This window comes from Dermacentor albipictus, chromosome 1, assembly GCF_038994185.2.
Source record: "Dermacentor albipictus isolate Rhodes 1998 colony chromosome 1, USDA_Dalb.pri_finalv2, whole genome shotgun sequence".
NCBI lineage: Eukaryota > Metazoa > Arthropoda > Arachnida > Ixodida > Ixodidae > Dermacentor > Dermacentor albipictus.
In genome coordinates this window covers 452,897,300-452,917,962 of record NC_091821.1, presented here as the reverse complement: position 1 = coordinate 452,917,962, position 20,663 = coordinate 452,897,300, and the positions used below count along the sequence as shown (strand labels likewise).

General features: G+C 44.3%; 1 protein-coding gene across 1 annotated transcript in view; it reads right to left on the bottom strand.

Annotated features, from left to right (window-relative positions):
- Positions 1-700: 700 nt before the first annotated feature.
- LOC139054374 (diuretic hormone receptor-like) overlaps positions 701-20,663 on the bottom strand; it is a 131,341-nt gene continuing 111,378 nt past the window's right edge. The window contains exons 15-16 of the mRNA XM_070531287.1: positions 2,312-2,433; positions 701-729 (exon numbers count right to left, since the gene is read on the bottom strand). Of these exons, the coding sequence (XP_070387388.1) occupies positions 701-729; positions 2,312-2,433 (151 nt within the window). The remainder of the gene's footprint in view (positions 730-2,311; positions 2,434-20,663) is intronic.

Below are 20,663 nucleotides of genomic sequence, written 5' to 3'. Positions count from 1 at the left end.
GAAGAGGAACACAAATGGTCCGGTCGTTTGTGTTCTTCTGTCCTGCTCTTTGCGCCATGCTCTTTACACATTGAAACGCCTCAAGGCCCTCAAGGAAGGTGCCGAATGCGCATTAAAGCAAAGGGTTGAGTATAGAAGTTAGCATACGGTAGGGGGGGGGGGGGGGAGGGGCGTTTTAGCGCTTGTTCAGCTCGGACGTGCTTTTTCGTAGCTCCGGACATTCGCCCCATTTGCAGGTTTTTACTCACTACTGGAATCCTGTTGTTTATGGACGGGTCTTGCGTTTCATAAACGCTGGATCCACGCGTCTCCTTCGAGGGAACGAGTGCAACATGCCAAGAGTGTACCCTGAGCACGGATACCACCAGCATGGAGCACAACAGCCCTGCTGTTGTGCGCACACCTTGGCCAAGAGAACGACAAAAGCAACTGCACTTCCATCGGATGAAAATGTAGCTCCCGCAGGGCCAAAAAAGGCCTCGTTCATCACAAGGCCTGCCTGCACCACCGACACAAACGTATCCGGTGTAGCCAACGACATCGTGGTACAAAGTGGTTATCAAGCCTCGTGCTAGATATGACATGTCCACACTGCCTGACCGTATCATTCAAGCGGCCCTGGACGCCTGCCTCAAGACTTCCTGATTTCAAAGTTTCGCTCGAAACAAACTTACCAATACGGTCTTACTATGGGTGTCTGCTATGGCACTAGTTTATAGGCTCGAGGAACTGCAACAGATACAAGTCTCAGAAGAATGTGTCCTTCAACTCCAGGCGTACTTCGCCAGTGGTAGTGATTTAAGGCGCTATGTAATTAATGGCGTTAACCATGACGAAGAACCCGAAAGGCTCCTGCAGGAACTATCGTGTCCCACACACAATGGCGTGGCTGCTCGCTACCTAGGCAGCGGTCGTACATGCCTAATCACGATTCAAGGTCCTATTTCCCCACCTTAACGTATCCTGCAATACGTTCGCGTACTGCGCCCGCGTCCGTTCAAGCCTTCCATTTTGTACTGCTACTCTTGCTTTAGACAGGGACACATGAAGTTATCCTGCTCCTACCCACCCAAGGACGACACCATGGAGCCTGAATCATCAGCACCCTTTAGATGCGGTCTATGTCAAACAAACGATGTTGACATCAGTTCCACCATGTGCCCTACGAAGTTGAAGGTCTCTGAGAAAGCTCGACAACGCCGTCCTCGACAGTCTGCAAGGACCCCTCCAAAATCATCAATGAAGCAAGTGCCTCTGTACAACCATTACGCCGCTTTGGCCTCGCTGGAAGAGGACGCTAGCCAGGTGACAATAGCTCGTACAGCTACAAGTGACGCGACCCTGCCTACATTTAGCGCAGCTGTTAGGTCGTACACTTCACGGCCACAACGGGCGTGACAATCGATAGAAGACCTGCCGCTTTCCTTGGTGAACGAAGGGTTTGACATTGACGCTCGCCTGGCCACCCTTGAAAAGGAAATCCAACGTCTAAAGGCACGCCGTACAGTGCTCCGGTGTCGTCATGACGGAGCGCGGTAGTCTCATTCGTCGTCGACGTCTATTCCTGCTTATATGGCTAACCCGGTTTCTATGTCAAAAGCTCTCTCACCCCAAGAACACTTGCGCTACGTTGCGCAACAGCTCCAGCATGTCGCCTCGGTACTACTGGCCCAATCTTTAACTGTAATGGCTGCTACGTCTTCAAGTGTGCCAGTAGGCATTTTACCGTGGAACTGGCACGGCAACGCTGGGAAGGGAGAGCTTCATCAGCGTCTCAGATATGGGAAGCTGCGTGTTTGGGCTCTACTGCGTCAAGAATCCGAGAGCCTGCCACACATTTCAGTATTTGTGGCATACTGATGGCCTTCAGTGTTGGACCATAGAAGTGCTACGCACAATGTCGTTCGAGATAAGGAGGCAGCTTATGCAAAATCCACTTTTCATCAGACCCGTGTTGATCTTTCACGGTGGTTTCAGGTTTTATGGCAAGAAGTCGTGGCTGCATTGGTTCGTCTCCAATGCATGGACGTTATCATCGTTTCGTACTATGACCGCCCCTACAGCGGTCGTGCGGCTCGGTTGTGTCTCGGCTGGTTCGTACACCTACGACAGAAACATCCTCGTTGCCCCATTATGGTAGCGGGAGATTTTAACGCGCCCCACACTACAAGGGGTTACGCCATGTCCAGTGTGCATGGTACGTTTGTGGTCGACACATTTATAGACGCCCAATTCACTCTGCTTAATCATGTGTCAGTGCCTACCAGTTGGTGTGACCACCCTCACCCACCGCCACGCTCACCGGACTTACCTTGGGACGACTGTATCGTGGTCACGTGAACCCGACTGCTGGGGTAGCGGCCTTCATCCCCTTCACCTTGGCTTATCTTCGGGCGGAACAGGCCGCCTCCGCCGACTATGCCTAGTGGTGGACTGGGACGGATACAGGGCGGTATCAGAAAGCACTGTATACAACTCCATGCGGTCCCTGTCCCACTGCCTTAGTGCGGCATTATATGAGGCAACACGAACGTCGTGGGTTGATCAATCGCGAACCAATCCAGATTTCCAAACTTGTGCGTCTCTGAGCGCCGCACCGCCAAGGAGAACTTGCAGTAGAATGTGACCTTGCATCAAGGGCCCTTCGGTTAGAGGCCCAACGCCTTACTGCAGTTGCTCGGTGCCCTGAACACCGCTTAGGACGGAGTCACTGGATGGATTGGTGCTCCTATCTCGGACTTTCGTTGCCTAATGCCTCTATTTGGCACAACTTTCCAGTAATGCAACATGGTCGGCGCCCTCCAGAAGCCGCAGCCTGTGCACTGTTAGCGTCGGACCAGACAGCAGCAGTATCCGCGGACATTGTCACCCACATCTTTTTTCCTGCTTTGAACACAGCACCGCCTCCTTTTGTTGTTTAAAACTGCCTTTCTGGGGAGGCAGGCATGCCGCCTACGCTCTCCGACATCGAAGTTATACAAACTGTCGTCACTATCGCAGAATTATGGCACTATGGCAATAGACCTGTCGAAACCATGCAATGCGAAGGGCCGGATGGCATACCGTATGAACTTCATAAGAAACACGGAAGGCGAGTTTCCCGATGTGCTGTTGGGGGCCATAAACAAAGCTAGGGCTGCAGGAGTCATCCCTGATTCTTGGCGGCCTGCCGAAATGGTCCCTTTTCCCAAACCCGAAAAGCCCCAGACAATAGCGCTCATATGCGCCCAATTACACTAACCTCAACGTTAGGCAAGCTCATGGAGCTTATGCTCGCGACACGTATTGCATGGTGGCTCGAGCGACACTCCTGGTATCATCTTGGCCAAATCGGATTCTTTGCTTATCTGGACCTAGAGGATGGCCTTGCGTACCTTTCTTCTATGGTTCTCATCGGAGGCCGCTCCCGAAGAATTCGCGCTATTCTGGCAATGGATATTCGTAGAGCGTATGACCATTTGAGCCACGAAGCATTTGTTGGAATTATCCATTGGCTTCAGTTTCCTAGCTGTCTCTGCACATTCGTTAAAGCTTTCCTGCGCACTCGCACCTTCTTCATTCGCCTAACTGGCCAAGCAACAGGTAAATTAATCGCACGCAGGGGTGTCCCACCAGGATCTGTGCTCACACCAGTCCTCTTCAACGTTGCCTTCCTTTCAAAAAAAAAAAAAAATATATATATATATATATATATATATATATATATATATATATATTGTACTGTAAAATAGGGAGCAGTGGGTCTGTGGCTAGGAGAGAGACAACGACGACGAGAAAGAACAACCTTGTTTCGGTGCTCTGTCGGCTACACTACCTCTCGCTGCTCCAACGTTCTAGTCGCGAACGCTTACTGCTCAATATCCATAAATATATATATATATATATATATATATATATATATATATATATATATATATATATATATATATATATATATATATATACATATATATTATGGCTTGAAATTTAGCCACGTACCTAATGCATGCAGATGACATCACTGTTTGGTCAGTTCATCCTGAAATTTGCCACCAATAACAAGTGCTGCACGAGGTCCTAAACGTGACGGACAACTGGTGTGCTCAGAAAGAGCTTGAAATTTTCGAGGACAAGATAACGTACATGTCAGTAGGGAACAAGTACGGGCGACGTCTACTGGCGCTCCGCCCTCTTCGGTTAATTCTGGATCACAAACCACAACACGAGGTTTCAACTCTTCGTCTACTCGGTTTTGAAATGGATTTCTCCGGATTAGGGGTACCATGGGTCAGGAATGCAGAGCAACAGACCGCAGAAACGATCCAGTTGATGCGTCGGATTGCGAAGGAATCTGGCGGAGTGAGCACCAACCTGGCTCGCCTTCTTGTCTGCTCTGTATTGCAACCACGACTCCACTACAGAGCCCAGCTTCACCATCTAACGAAGACAGAATGGGCTCATCATCATCATCATCATCAGCCTGGTTACGCCCACTGCAGGGCAAAGGCCTCTCCCATATTTCTCCAACAACCCCGGTCATGTATTAATTGCGGCCATGCCGTCCCTGCAAATTTCTTAATCTCATCCGCCCACCTAACTTTCTGCCGCCCCCTGCTACGCTTCCCTTCCCTTGGAATCCAGTCCGTAACCCTTAATGACCATCGGTTATCTTCCCTCCTCATTACATGTCCTGCCCACGCCCATTTCTTTTTCTTGATTTCAACTAAGATGTCATTAACTCGCGTTTGTTCCCTCACCCAATCTGCTCTTTTCTTATCCCTTAACGTTACACCTATCATTCTTCTTTCCATAGCTCGTTGCGTCGTCCTCAATTTGAGTAGAACCCTTTTCGTAAGCCTCCAGGTTTCTGCCCCGTAGGTGAGTACTGGTAAAACACAGCAAAAATATACTTTTCTCTTGAGGGATAATGGCAACTTGCTGTTCATGATCTGAGAATGCCTACAAAACGCACCCCAGCCCATTCTTATTCTTCTGATTATTTCCGTCTCATGATCCGGATCCGCAGTCACTACCTGCCCTAAGTAGATGTATTCCCTTACGACTTCCAGTGCCTAGCTGCCTATTGTAAACTCCTGTTCTCTTCCGAGACTGTAAAACATTACTTTAGTTTTCTGCGGATAAATTTTTAGACCCACTCTTCTGCTTTGCGTCTCCAGGTCAGTGAGCATGCATTGCAGTTGGTCCCCTGAGTTACTAAGCAAGGCAATATCATCAGCGAATCGCAAGTTACTAAGGTATTCTCCATTAACTTTTATCCCCACTTCTTCCCAATCCAGGTCTCTGAACACCTCCTTTAAACACGCTGTGAATAGCATTGGAGAGATCGTATCTCCCTGCCTGACGCCTTTCTTTATTGGGATTTTGTTGCTTTCTTTAGGGAGGACTAGGGTGGCTGTGGAGCCGCTATAGATATTATTCAGTATTTTTACATATGGATCGTCTACACCCTGATTCCGTAATGCCTCCATAACTGCTGAGGTTTCGACAGAATCAAATGCTTTCTCATAATCAATGAAAGCTATATATAAGGGTTGGTTGTATTCCGCACATTTCTCTATCACCTGATTGATAGTGTGAATATGATCTATTGTTGAGTAGCCTTTACGGAATCCTGCGTGGTCCTTTGCTTGACAGAAGTCTAAGGTGTTCCTGATTCTATTTGCAATTACCTTAGTAAATAGTTTGTAGGCAACGGACAGTAAACTGATCGGTCTATAATTTTTCAAGTCTTTGGCGTCCCCTTTCTTATGGATTAGGATTATGTTAGCGTTTTTCCAAGATTCCGGTACGCTCGACGTTATGAGGCATTGCGTATACAGGGTGGCCAGTTTCTCTAGAACAATCTGCCCACCATCCTTCAGTAAATCTGCTGTAACCTGATACTCCCCAGCTGCCTTCCCCCTTTGCATATCTCCCAAGGGATTTCGAATTCCTCTAGACTATTTTCTCTTTCATTATTGTCGTGGGTGGCACTGGTACTGTATAAATCTCTATAGAACTCCTCAGCGACTTGTACTATCTCATCCATATTAGTAATGATATTGCCGGCTTTGTCTCTTAACGCATACATCTGATTCTTGCCAATTCCTAGTTTCTTCTTCACTGTTTTTAGGCTTCCTCCGTTTCTGAGAGCATGTTCAATTCTATCCATATTATACTTCCTTATGTCAGCTGTCTTAAGCTTGTTGATTAACTTCGAAAGTTCTGCCAGTTCTATTCTAGCTGTAGGGTTAGAGGCTTTCATACATTGGCGTTTCTTGATGTGATCTTTCGTCTCCTGCGATAGTTTACTGGTATCCTGCCTAACGGAGTTACCACCGACTTCCATTGCACACTCCTTAATGATGTCCACAAGATTGTTGTTCATTGCTTCAACACTAAGGTCCTCATCCTGAGTTAAAGCCGAATAGCTGTTCTGAAGCTTGATCTGGAATTCCTCTATTTTCCCTCTTACTGCTAACTCATTGATCGACTTCTTATGTACCAGTTTCTTCCGTTCCCTTCTCAGGTCTAGGCTAATTCGAGTTCTTACCATCCTGTGGTCACTGCAGCGCACCTTGCCGAGCATGTCCACATCTTGTATGATGCCAGGGTTAGCGCAGAGTATGAAGTCTATTTCATTTCTAGTCTCGCCGTTCGGGCGCCTCCACGTCCACTTTCGGCTATCCCGCTTGCGGAAGAAGGTATTCATTATCCTCATATTATTCTGTTCCGCAAACTCTACTAATAACTCCCCCCTGATATTCCTAGTGCCTATGCCATATTCCCCCACTGCCTTGTCTCCAGCCTGCTTTTTGCCTACCTTGGCATTAAAGTCACCCATTAGTATAGTGTATTTAGTTTTCACTCTACCCATCGCCGATTCCACGTCTTCATAGAAGCTTTCGACTTCCTGGTCATCATGACTGGATGTAGGGGCGTAGACCTGTACAATTTTCATTTTGTACCTCTTATTAAGTTTCACAACAAGACCTGCCACCCTCTCGTTAATGCTATAGAATTCCTGTATGTTACCAGCTATATTCATAAATACATAGATAAATATAAATCCGATCATAAATAGATCGGACAGAAAGGCTGCAGCCTAGACATTACACTCCGAAAGCGCGGGATCTCCCTCAAAGTGCAACCATATTCGCATCTTGCCATAAATTGCCGACAGTGCGGATGAAAACCTTTGCTAGACGACACATCACTGACTATTCTAATTGGGAACATTGGTTGCGCTTACTAGACAATCACATGAAAGAAGACAGGACAATGTGATTGTCTAGTAAGCGCAACCAATGTTCCCAATTACAATGAACCAACTTGCCCAACAACGCATCCTGCTCAACTGACTATTCGGCACCGAGATAGGACAACTAGGGAGGCTGCAGAGGCTTTCTGCATTAAAAAAAAGCGGTTCCGTGTGTGTCATCTAGCCCTCGATTAGCCTTAAAACAAATTAAATAACATTTATAAAGAAAGCATTTTTCGCTGCTAGCTTGCTTTATGTCTAAGGCTCTCAGAGTTTTGGGGGTTTTTTCGTGTTTTTATGCACATAGCCTTGCCATGACAGAATTTTACAACTATCTTAAGCTTTTCTGCGGGCAATAAGATGGCAAGTCGGGCTAGTTGGCTGACCTTCATGTTTGAAATTAGATTGAAGCACACAAAGCAAACAGATAGGGAAGTAGACAGGACGGCGTTTGGCTCTCAATTTAAAGGGCAAAAAGTAGAAAACGTCAAATCAAAGGTAGCGAAAATGGCTTTTACCCCTTATGTTCGTAAGTTGGCCCATAATTTGAAAAAATACTGGAACTAGGTATAACGTTGACCTGGTAATCACAGCAGGAAACGAGCTCGCGCATATCTGGCCGCGCTTTAATAAAGCAACAGAACCAAGGTTTTGTTCTCTTAATCATCAGAACAAGTTTGCTAAATGTAGAAAGGGGATGGCTTACGTGATCTCCACTCGCCGTGGTTGCTTAGTGGCTATGGTGTTAGGCTGCTGAACACGAGGTCGCAGGATCGAATACCGACCACAGCGGCCGCATTTCGATGGGGGCGAAATGCGAAAACACCCTCGCACTTAGATTTAGGTGCACGTTAAGGACCCCCAGGTGGTCTAAATTTCCGGAGTCCTCCACATTGCGTGCCTCATAATCAGAAAGTGGTTTTGTCACGCAAAACCCCCTTTTTTAATTTTTACGTGATCTCCTTCCATTGCGGTAAAGTATATGTGGGGCAATACGGCAGATGCGGAAACGATCGACATAGAAAACACAACACATCGTTAAAATCCACAAGCTATACTCACCTAGCCATGCACTGCAGAAACTGTAGCAACGGTGGCTGTAAGCCGCAGTTTAGTAACGTACAGATTACAATTAGACACAAAGATCAAGTAACTTCTGAAATACCTGAGTCATAACATAATAAAAAAGGGCTAGTGATTGCATAAGTCAGAACCATTACGCTGCACGATAAACAGTATGCGTATCTAGATAGACAACAATTACGATAGAATTTTGAACGGTATGGGGTCTAGGCGCTAGTGTCATCAGTATCTTATGTTGCTTTGCTGCACATGCGCAAGAATACGGCAACATCTTTAAAAAGTTGTTTCTGTAAATTGATAAATTCTGTTGAGAGTCAAGCGCCGTCCTGTCTACTTCTCTTTCTCTGTCCCCGTCATACGTGCGCTTCAATCTAATTTTCTTCTTTTTTTGGGGGGGGGGGGAGGGTGTATCGCACTTGACCAGTGGTGTATTTTGATTCTGACCAGTGTCCATGGCTTTCTATGGTGTCCAGTGTCCATGATAATAACCCATGGTTTTCTAAGAAGAAAGTCTAGTTTGAAGTTAGCCCTTGTCCTGTCTGGTTTTCCTTTCTTCTGTTCACGTTTTTTTTTTGCATTTCAAGTCAGGTATGCAAGCACTATAACATGGGAGCTTAAATTTTTCTAGGAGAAGTTCAACTGAGGTTCCTCCTGTGAAGATATTTTCTGCTTGGTTCACGCAGAAGAGCTTAAAAATAATTTCCCTTCCACATGCTAGGTTGCTTCATGTGACATTGCATGGTGACATTCGCGTATAAGAACCAAATCTTTTCCTTAGTTCCCACACATAGACAATATTACTATGCAAGTTGCGGAAGTGAATGAAATTCAGCCAGCTGGACAACCCAGGTCCCGCGCATACCTTGTTTAGGAATGAGCTTTATTGCACTGTTGAACTCTTGCAAAGCCTTTCGACTTATTTGCCTTCCAGCAGCTGTCTGGACCGGGTCTCGTATACATAAAGTCGTACTCAGGAACACTGCGCCATAGCCACTCAGCCACCACTGTGCTTGTGTGGATTATTGTTTATGAGCTGTATTTACACATTGCCTGTTTCTAATGTCACATAATTCTACGTAGCACAACTATTCAGAGTGCACTGTGTTTAGTGCAAAAGTACCTAGTTTTAGCGGTATTAGAACCGCTGTGGAACATTAGCTCTAGGCGAGCTTTTCTTCTAATCGTCGAGATTAATTTAAGCAAATTATTCTTTAGCACGCGCAGGCACCGGTGAATACAGATGCGGAAACAACTCGATTGCGAAGGTGTTCCCCAATTTCATTCCATTCACTGTATTCACTCGTGCATATATTTAAATCTCAATATACAGTGTGAATAGGCAATATTCGATGCTACATGTTTCAAGCGCAAGCCCTTTCTTATCTTGCTTGTCCCTGTGTAGAGAGAGCTGCAGCCATTGTCGTCTGTGCCATTGCTCGTAATCGTCGACAATAAATTCTCGCGATCTGACCTTCCATCGCAAATAATGAAAGCCAATTGCATTGCCATTCTTAAGCACGTTGAAAGCAGTTCAAAATTGACTTCCTTTCACTGCTTCTTAACCGCGAACTTCCTATAGATCCATCACCGCATCTGTCACCGTGACTAAACAGACCTACAACGCACCACCAGCTTAATTCTCCAAAACCTTATCTTGCTAGAGCTGACACTTATATGTATTCTTATTTTCCACTCACGGTCTCAGATTGAAACGAATTAATCCCGGCATCTTAGCCTCTATTGCCGCACTAAAGTAGACGTATTTCAGCATTGCAAATCTGTGTTATTGCAGCGCTATTATTGCGCCAGTTTACAAACAGATTCTGTTGTTGTTTTGTATTAATTTCTATTGTATTACATCTTAATAGACTTATCTTGAAGCATATTTTATTGCTCTTATTTTGTGCTTTAATATCTTAGTTATCACACTAATCACAAAACAGTTTCCTTTGTCGGTTTTTGTATTACGCCAGCAACTTTGAAACTGCCCACCTTCTTGGACCCAAGGATCCACTGTATATAACCAATAAAAAAAATCATTTAAACAACGAAGCCCGTAAATGATGTTAGCAACCGGCTGAAGCAGACCGATTTTTGCTCCGCTTCACGATTCTTCGTCTAGTCATCCACATGACAGTGGAGACGGCACTGAATTCGGAGGTGCTGTACGCCAGTTGCTTCAGAAGCATCAGACAAGACTACTGCGCATAACTGTGTTGCCGCACCCACATGGTGGCCATCGTGGCCGAAATAAGGCCCAAGGACGCTAGTCTAACTTTTAGTTGATGAGCACATCACCATTGGTAGATGACGCCGTGCATGAAGCAATCCATACAAAATAAATATAGCCCCCATTCCGACATAGTCCGCGCTCTCCCGTGAGTGCCCCGAATGCGGATCACATCGAGAGAGTTTATTAAGGTGGAACCGTTTATATAGTTTTGGTTATCATGCAATGCTTCGCTCCCGCGAACGTTACCACGGTCTCTAAAAGACCATCTATTGATTTCTTACCAACGCCGACAAGAAAACGTTTGGTCAAGTAAACCGCACCTGAGAAAGACAGGAAAATAAAGAGCACAAACACTAGTCATGAACTATCGGAAACAATTCCGATAGTTGAGGACATGTCTATACATAATGCGTGCCCGGTACTCCATAGGCCTATATGCCGGGTGGAGCAGATAAAGAGGGGAAGCAGTCACATTAAAGTGTGACTGCCTACAAATTGGCTACTTGAACCTGCGCCCAAAGTTCAATTAAAAAGGTAATTAATTTTTTTAATGTTGTTCTTACAATCACGGTACTAGCAGCAAAGTATAACCACCTCGCCAAAGAACTTAATAGCAAAAGCGCCACGTTCACTACGCTGATGGTATTCGTATAAGAAGTATGAATGTTCTAAAACAAACTTAGGGAAAATATGGGGAACGTGGTGCACTTGCAAGACAAGTTCCCTTGTCGAAACATTGACTCCCGCATGTACCGTGTCCTCATTTTGCTCATCATCTAAAAGAAACCTAGTATTGTACATTACAAAAAAAAGAAGAGAGCATGCTAAAAATTTGGAGCAGGGGTACCAAACCATCATTCCCACTATCCCGCTATGGCACGGCAAGTGCAGAGTTAAAATTAAAGAACGCTAGTTGCTTTCGAGAATTGGGGATGGATGCTACGCTGGGCACACTCATCGTGCACCCGGAGCGTTTATATGCTGCCTCCACTATCTCCAGAGCTCGTTGCCACTTAGATTCGCGCATGGTGTCCTACTTGTCGAACTGCGATTTGCATCAGCACGTGCGACAGTGTACCGCTAAGTGTCATTCATATCTTCGGTTCACATTGTTCGCACGCTCGCGCAGGCAAATGATCACTAACGAGCAGTCTGTCTCTTATTCAAAAATCCGCATGATAATGAAATGCGATGTACAACAATGATTAGACATGGGACATACTGATGTCAATGCTTAACTTTGCAATGCTGCGTCATTTTGTCGGTAGGACTGGGTAAGGTGCTGACAAAGTTCATACAAATTGGTCGCGAAGCTTCGGGCAAAGAGCGGTTCGGAACAACTTGTCACCGATATCTGCAAGGGTGATTAAGGGAGAGCAGCGATTGCAACGCTACTTTGTTTGGAGGGAACAAACATGGCAAAAAAAGCGTTTTTATTTCAAGCGAGACAGAGTTGTAAACGAAAATTTCTAATCAAATGTATATCAAATTTATAATCAAATTTATGATGAGCAAAGACAGGTAACCCTATTTTATTGGATTATTATTAATAAATAGTGTTTTTCATCGCCCATCGTAAGAGGGGGCGTGAACGCCGCTATCATTTGCAATGCAATGCAGCTCTTGAAGCGTAAAGAAAAGCCCGCTGTTAAATTTCACCTGTTACGTATCCTCTCCAATCACACGTTGCGCTGTTTTGCTTGTCCTCGTTTGTCTGAATTCGGTGATGCGGGTAGCTTCATTTTTTCTTAACATTTTCAATCTAAGCAGTGACGATCACCGGATGATTATTTACTTTAGTCGTTTTTGTGCGACTGCGCTGGCTGACGGGCTTGGCGTTCATTGATACAGGACCAGCACGCTACACCTGGAGCTTTCGTCAGCCTCCAAAGAAAGTACGTCCTCTACAGGGGCGCGATTTCGACACCCGTACTGCTGGCCTTTTCCTGCATCACTTTCCACTCATAAAGCTCGAAATGGCCGTCGAGTAGAATTGCGGGCCATTTGAATATACAGCCCTAATGTCAAGCCACTAGAACAAATTTCACGCCTAGGAGGACAAAATGACGTCAGTTCTGTTTTTAGCGGATATGATATCACATTATTTTTTATTCCGCCGGAAGTGTTGTCTCGTCACACAGATGGCGCTAAGCCCCATGAAATGCATGCCATGAGTAACTACTTAAGAGGAAAAAACGAAATCAGGAAAGAAACCATTTATGATAATTCAAAGGGAAGCTCATTAGTTTTCGAAGCGAGATCAGGATGCCTTAGAACACGCACCTATAAAGCGAGATATAAGAAGGGAGAAGAAGCATGTGCTTGCTGTGGTAAAGCTAGGGAAACTACGGAGCATGTTTTATTAGAATGTGAAGACGTCTACCCAGCGGTCGATTTAGGCACCACTGGCCTCCTTGAAGCCCTTGGGTTCAGAGGGTGCAGTGGTAAAGCAAACATGTCCGCAATAGACATTAGTAAGAGGCGACTGGAGGATTGGTGGAAGAAAAGTACGGAAACGACAAAAGACGGAGACGTACAAAAGCACAGTTCGCAATAGGGGATCAGAAAATTTGGGCGTGGTAGTTCATAGTGTTTTTTTTCTTTTTTGATTGTTTAACCTAGGTAGAATATTAGGCAGTATAGTAGCAAGAGCTTGGTGGCGCAACCCACCGCCCCGTTCCAAAGGGGACGCTCATAACATCCATCCATCCATCCATGCAGACGAACCGCCATGTTTTGAACGTATGAGCGTCTGTGGAAGCTTCGCTACTAGGTATATTTACCTTGGCGCACATTGGCTTTCTCGGGAGATTTCTAATTATGACGACACCAAAAGTATCACTTTGAGTACTCATTTCGCAAAAAGTATGGGACGAGCGCAAGAACACTTGCGAAATGGCAATCCGGGCTGTAACCTGTAGCTTGTGAGCAGCCGTGCATATACTACAACGAATCATCTGTTGCAGTGTTCAGTGACTAAGATATTTTCCTGAATTCCTTCTGGTTAAAAATAAGGTTGATGTTTCTTGTGGGTCCCTATTGAATCATGTGGTCCAGGTATGCCTAGGTGATCTCTCAAATTTATGTATGTCGCTTACGGTGGGATGTTGTTCGGTGTTCCGAACGCAATAATCGCTGATATCCCCTTCCTCATTTGTTTGTTAATAGCTTGTTTGGGCTAGCATCAATGCGAAGCCTCTACATTTCTCAAATTTTATATGTTTGTCATGCTTTAGTTGACAATGTTCCTCTTCGATATACAATAACGCGGTTCACTGACGGAGTGTGCTCAGCCCATATATCTTGGCATTGTGCGAAAAATACGCAATGCAAGCAAGGGCCAAATTAAATTAACAATACAGTCTGATATAGTCACATTGTTGGGACGGTGTGTAACACAGTAGCGATAACTGTGAACGAAGAAACAGTATATTTATTGGGCGAACCGGTGCCCATCAACACGAGCGCCACTCAAAGCAATACGATAGCGGCAGTCACATTCGGAAATCGTCGAAATCTGATGTGCTGGTCAAGCGCATCGGCTTTTATGCGTATATATGGCTCGTCGAACGTTCTAGCGTGATTGATGGTGCCCACGTGCCTTCCAGAAAGTGCTACACAATTCGTCGCGCGCATACAATGTGATTATACAAAGTTCGTCGAGAACATACACAACAGATAGAATCAACGATATCATTCGAGTAAGTTCCAATTATGCAGGCGGGTCTTGCGCCGTGCGATTATGTTAAGCGGTTAGCAAGGGAAATGAAGTCGCCGCAAAAAGCGCAAACAAGTACGCGTGTTAATATGCTCGAAGTTTATATGCTATGAACGAGCTCTCTCTCTCTATAATGCTGGCCTGTTGGCTAATGGAAATGTGTAGTGATCCTCAATGCCAGAACAGACAACCGCCCAAATTATTTAGAGGAAATGCTTGTGAATAAGTAGATTGTACATTGCAAACTTTTCAATTATCGACGCCATATGTATCATTTAGTACAGTTGGCACATGCACACAGCACCATAGTACACTTTAGTGCATTTAGTACGCCAAGAATACGAAATACACTAATAGATAGCTTACTGAAATATTTCGTACACTCCGTTTTCAGCATCCTAAAATCTTTAGAACCAAAGTTAATAAGAAATTCGAAATTAATTTAAGAACCAAATTAATTTTCATATGTTGGATTTATAGCTTATTTTGTATAAATATGGAACTCTGAACAGCCGACGTCGAATAAAGTACTAACTACCGATAGCAACCAGTGCATGTGCAAGAAAATATTTTCAAATTTCAACTGCAAGAAATTAAAACCTCTACGTTGAGCAGGTCTTACAAGCAGTGCAAATAGCTTTAAGTATGACCTGCAGTTGGTAGTTATCTGGTGCGATGTTGCAATGGAGGGAGTCGTTTTGCAACGCATTAGCTGAAGTTGCCGAAGTGACTGGTTATACTCCCTTTTTCGCATCATCTGTTTTGCTCCGTACATACGCGCTCATCCATCACACAAAACAGGCAGCTGTTCGGGCAGTCTTCGTTTCGCAGCTATCAAATCGAATGGCATTTAAAGAGGCATATCGGGACGACCACACGTGAGTGCTAACAATGCGAGAAAATGGCAGGAGCTGTAGTGGAAAACGACGGAAAGCTACAGCAGCAATATAGGACCGATAAGTTACGTGCAAATTGTGATTCCTGTCTGCTTTCGTGTAGGAAAGGAAGAGATGAAGCAAGAAAAGAACGGCGTAGGGGTGCCTTTCGCGTGAATTAGCACGAGTGTTAGCGCTTCTCCCTTCGAAGTCCATCGTCTGTGTGACGGCGTTGTGTGGACATAACTATAAAGCGCCAATATTGTACGAAATATTGTGAACTTCACAGCGAATAACATAATAATGCTTCGTGTACTCTTGTTTACAACCTTATTTTTCTTTCTTTTACTGCCTGTTGTCATTCTGTTTCTACTTTGCAAAGATGAGCCATGGCAATAATCGCTGATATCCCCTTCCTCATTTGTTTGTTAATAGCTTGTTTGGGCTAGCATCAATGCGAAGCCTCTACATTTCTCAAATTTTATATGTTTGTCATGCTTTAGTTGACAATGTTCCTCTTCGATATACAATAACGCGGTTCACTGACGGAGTGTGCTCAGCCCATATATCTTGGCATTGTGCGAAAAATACGCAATGCAAGCAAGGGCCAAATTAAATTAACAATACAGTCTGATATAGTCACATTGTTGGGACGGTGTGTAACACAGTAGCGATAACTGTGAACGAAGAAACAGTATATTTATTGGGCGAACCGGTGCCCATCAACACGAGCGCCACTCAAAGCAATACGATAGCGGCAGTCACATTCGGAAATCGTCGAAATCTGATGTGCTGGTCAAGCGCATCGGCTTTTATGCGTATATATGGCTCGTCGAACGTTCTAGCGTGATTGATGGTGCCCACGTGCCTTCCAGAAAGTGCTACACAATTCGTCGCGCGCATACAATGTGATTATACAAAGTTCGTCGAGAACATACACAACAGATAGAATCAACGATATCATTCGAGTAAGTTCCAATTATGCAGGCGGGTCTTGCGCCGTGCGATTATGTTAAGCGGTTAGCAAGGGAAATGAAGTCGCCGCAAAAAGCGCAAACAAGTACGCGTGTTAATATGCTCGAAGTTTATATGCTATGAACGAGCTCTCTCTCTCTATAATGCTGGCCTGTTGGCTAATGGAAATGTGTAGTGATCCTCAATGCCAGAACAGACAACCGCCCAAATTATTTAGAGGAAATGCTTGTGAATAAGTAGATTGTACATTGCAAACTTTTCAATTATCGACGCCATATGTATCATTTAGTACAGTTGGCACATGCACACAGCACCATAGTACACTTTAGTGCATTTAGTACGCCAAGAATACGAAATACACTAATAGATAGCTTACTGAAATATTTCGTACACTCCGTTTTCAGCATCCTAAAATCTTTAGAACCAAAGTTAATAAGAAATTCGAAATTAATTTAAGAACCAAATTAATTTTCATATGTTGGATTTATAGCTTATTTTGTATAAATATGGAACTCTGAACAGCCGACGTCGAATAAAGTACTAACTACCAATAGCAACCAGTGCATGTGCAAGAAAATATTTTCAAATTTCAACTGCAAGAAATTAAAACCTCTACGTTGAGCAGGTCTTACAAGCAGTGCAAATAGCTTTAAGTATGACCTGCAGTTGGTAGTTATCTGGTGCGATGTTGCAATGGAGGGAGTCGTTTTGCAACGCATTAGCTGAAGTTGCCGAAGTGACTGGTTATACTCCCTTTTTCGCATCATCTGTTTTGCTCCGTACATACGCGCTCATCCATCACACAAAACAGGCAGCTGTTCGGGCAGTCTTCGTTTCGCAGCTATCAAATCGAATGGCATTTAAAGAGGCATATCGGGACGACCACACGTGAGTGCTAACAATGCGAGAAAATGGCAGGAGCTGTAGTGGAAAACGACGGAAAGCTACAGCAGCAATATAGGACCGATAAGTTACGTGCAAATTGTGATTCCTGTCTGCTTTCGTGTAGGAAAGGAAGAGATGAAGCAAGAAAAGAACGGCGTAGGGGTGCCTTTCGCGTGAATTAGCACGAGTGTTAGCGCTTCTCCCTTCGAAGTCCATCGTCTGTGTGACGGCGTTGTGTGGACATAACTATAAAGCGCCAATATTGTACGAAATATTGTGAACTTCACAGCGAATAACATAATAATGCTTCGTGTACTCTTGTTTACAACCTTATTTTTCTTTCTTTTACTGCCTGTTGTCATTCTGTTTCTACTTTGCAAAGATGAGCCATGGCAAACGACGGGTAACTAAGGCCAACGCTTGCGAAAACGAAAAAGAAAATTACCATCTAAAGAAATCGCTTCCGCGAAGCACGCGTGTTGAACCTTAGTGACTTGCTCAGATGGTGTTTGGCAGCTTGATTACTTTTTTTTTTAGAATAAGAAACCAAGTCGTTCTTTTGGGAATTTGGAAGCACCTACGTAACTTTGAGCCCGATGTTGGGAAAAATGGAGTGTAACTGCCAAAAAAGCCTTCCTGTAAAATACGTAAACATACTCGTATATTTGTGGAAAATCATCGCGTACAATTAGGTATATATGTGTGTTGTGTGTTGTGTGCGTGTGCAAATACTGTACAGCATGTGTTTGATGCCGCATATTTTCAAACTGGTGTCCATCTGGGAAGTTATTTGAACTAGATGCGCCTTGCAAGCAAACTCACCACGACTGAAATTCGTTAATTGCAATATGTGCCTAAAACAAATAAATCGGAAGTTAATTATTTTTTGTGTGTTGCGGTATCGCGTGCAAGCGATGTACCCCTCTCTAAGTAATCTAGCTTGTGGACTAGAATTACCCGCCTTGCTTGCTTAGTGGCTATGGTGTTGGGTTGCTGACTACAAGGTCGCGGGATTGAATCCCTGCCACGGCGGCCACATATCATTGGGCACGAAGACACCCGTGTTCTTATATCTAGGTGCACGTTAAAGTACCAGAGGTGGTCAAAATTTGCGGAGTCCTCCCCTACGGCGTGCCTCATAATCAGGGAGTGGTTTTGGCACGTAAAACGCCATATTTTGATTTTTAATGACTTAAAATTAGGTAATCTAGAGTCGATTTTTTTAAATTCCGTAACACATAAACATGATCACCCCGCCTGTCAGAATAACATAGCGCCTATTGTTATAGTTTCGGAGTGACAACCGTCAGGCGGCAATGTTCGCTGCGCCGAGGATGTTCGTAATCGCAGCTCTTACTTAGGATGCACTTAAGGTGAGTCCAATGGAAGATAAGGGCATGCCACTCTCACTTTGCGTTATACTTTCGCAAAACGTAGTGTTGTGGAACGTCTTTATTTATTTCACGAACATAACTTATCATTTATTTTTTGAGGATAAAGAGAGTGATGTTCACCTTCTGGCAGGTATTCGCGGAGAGGAGGGCGATGCTTTAGGATTTTAAAGAAGCTAGGCATCTTGAATTTGAATGCACCACTGATATGATAAAGGACGGCTGAGCGTTTCTTCTTGAAGTCACACGGACGTGTGCGGCTTGTGACGTTGCCGAGAAAGCGGTCGCGCTGCTTCATTTGTCTACCGCTGCGTTTCTAATGACCGCTAAAGTGAAATTGTGTACTTTACAGCTGCACCTTTGTCCAAACACGGAAAATCTACTCCCAACTACAAATACGCAGGCGCATGGTGCCTTGCGCGAAGCACGAGGACACGGATTGCGTTCCTCATTTGGCGCCCGCATTCCCATGGGTAACAACTACACAAACACTTGTGCTCTAATAATTACGCTCATGTTAATGAATGCCACGTAACGAAAAAGTGATGCTGGTCTCTTCTACCTCTGCTCCATTGCTCCACCCCCTTATTATATACCAATGCCAGATTCTGGCTTTGGAACGTAAGCATATATAGCTAAATTCCAGTAATCAATCAAATATGTTACATAACAACATAACATAACAATCGAATATGTTACATTACCGAACACACACATGTATTTGAAGAAAAGACAATGGAAACTAACCACTCGAGGTACTTTGAGTGTAACCTGCCGTGGTTGCCTAGTGGCTATGGTGTTGGGCTGCTGAGCACGAGGTCGCGCGATCGAATCCCGGCCATGGCGGCCGCATCTCGATGGGGGTCGAAAACACTCGTATGCGTAAATTTCAATGCACGTTAAAGAACCCCAGGTGGTCAAAATTTCCGGAGTCCTCTACTACGGCGTGCCTCATAATCAGAAAGTGGTATTGGCACGTAAAACCCATAATTCTTATTTAATTTGATTGATTTCATATGATTCATAGGATTCAATGTGTTTCATATGCACTTCTTTTCTTTGAACGTATTTAATTAGATTACTGTATGAACGTATTCCCTTCTGCCTGAGTGACAAATTGGCCTGCAGGATTCTTTAAATAAAAATAAATAAAATAAAATATTTGCGGGCTTCTTTCGCGCTCGGGAAAACTCTTTTATTTAGCACGTTTTGAGCTATAGAAAACGGCATTGGTAGTTTTTTATGTTGCTCTACAATTTTCTCACTAACACTTTTCGTCTAATTACCACATATTTCAGAGCTTTAATATTTACTTAAGGCTAATAATGTATTTAGGCGAAATGCAAAAAAATAATCTGAGCATCTCGAAGTGACGGCATACAACATTACCTTAATTATGTCCAGTTACAGTGCATTTGCACATTTTTAAATGTTGGTGCATCATAGTTGCAATACCCTGTAAAAGCAGGGCAAAACTATTCACTTCAGGAACCAGGATCAGAAAGCTGTTCTTCAATACGAACACATAGCGAGGGCGATCATTAACTAATAAAAACGGCTACCGAACGATAAATTGTTGGCGCTTACGATGAGAGAGCTCTGTATGACGAAGTGTTTACTACAATAGGTCTTATGGGCTCACCCAGCAATTAGTTTTGATGTCAGAGGATGACGAAATAATGGCCTGTCGCAATAATGCCAAAGTACCTTGCGAGTTTATAAAAAAAATTATAAGAATTTTGGAGTTGTCAGAGTAGGTCATAGCACAAAATACATTAATCTCAGCATGTTAATTACGATACAATTGGTCTGCTCACTGAGGTCTAATCGGCTGTTGGTAAGGTGTGCCAATGTGCTAAGGAGACCCATGAAGCATATGAGCTTTTCAACACATTACAGTTGAACTCGTGCTCAAACCATCACTGATACTAATACGTGAAGCATCGTGACTTTGCACAATGAAGTGCCAGTACGACAGAAATGACAGAATGAACACCAGCCGCAGTGAGAAACCGAGGCCTTATGTTACAATGTATGGGTGCAAACTACAATCCAGTGGTAGCCAGCTGATGTCTTCACAAACGGGCTACATAGGAAAGCCAGTGCCCACTTTGATGCATTGAACGGGTCGTTTGCTTGTGGTGCTTACAGAGATCATGGAAGCGTAGCAAAATGTCATTTTCTAGTTCAGTCCAGTAAATTACAGGTACAGTCGCTGCAGGGTTGGCGCAAGGCCAAGTGGCCCGGCGTAATGCTGTCGGTT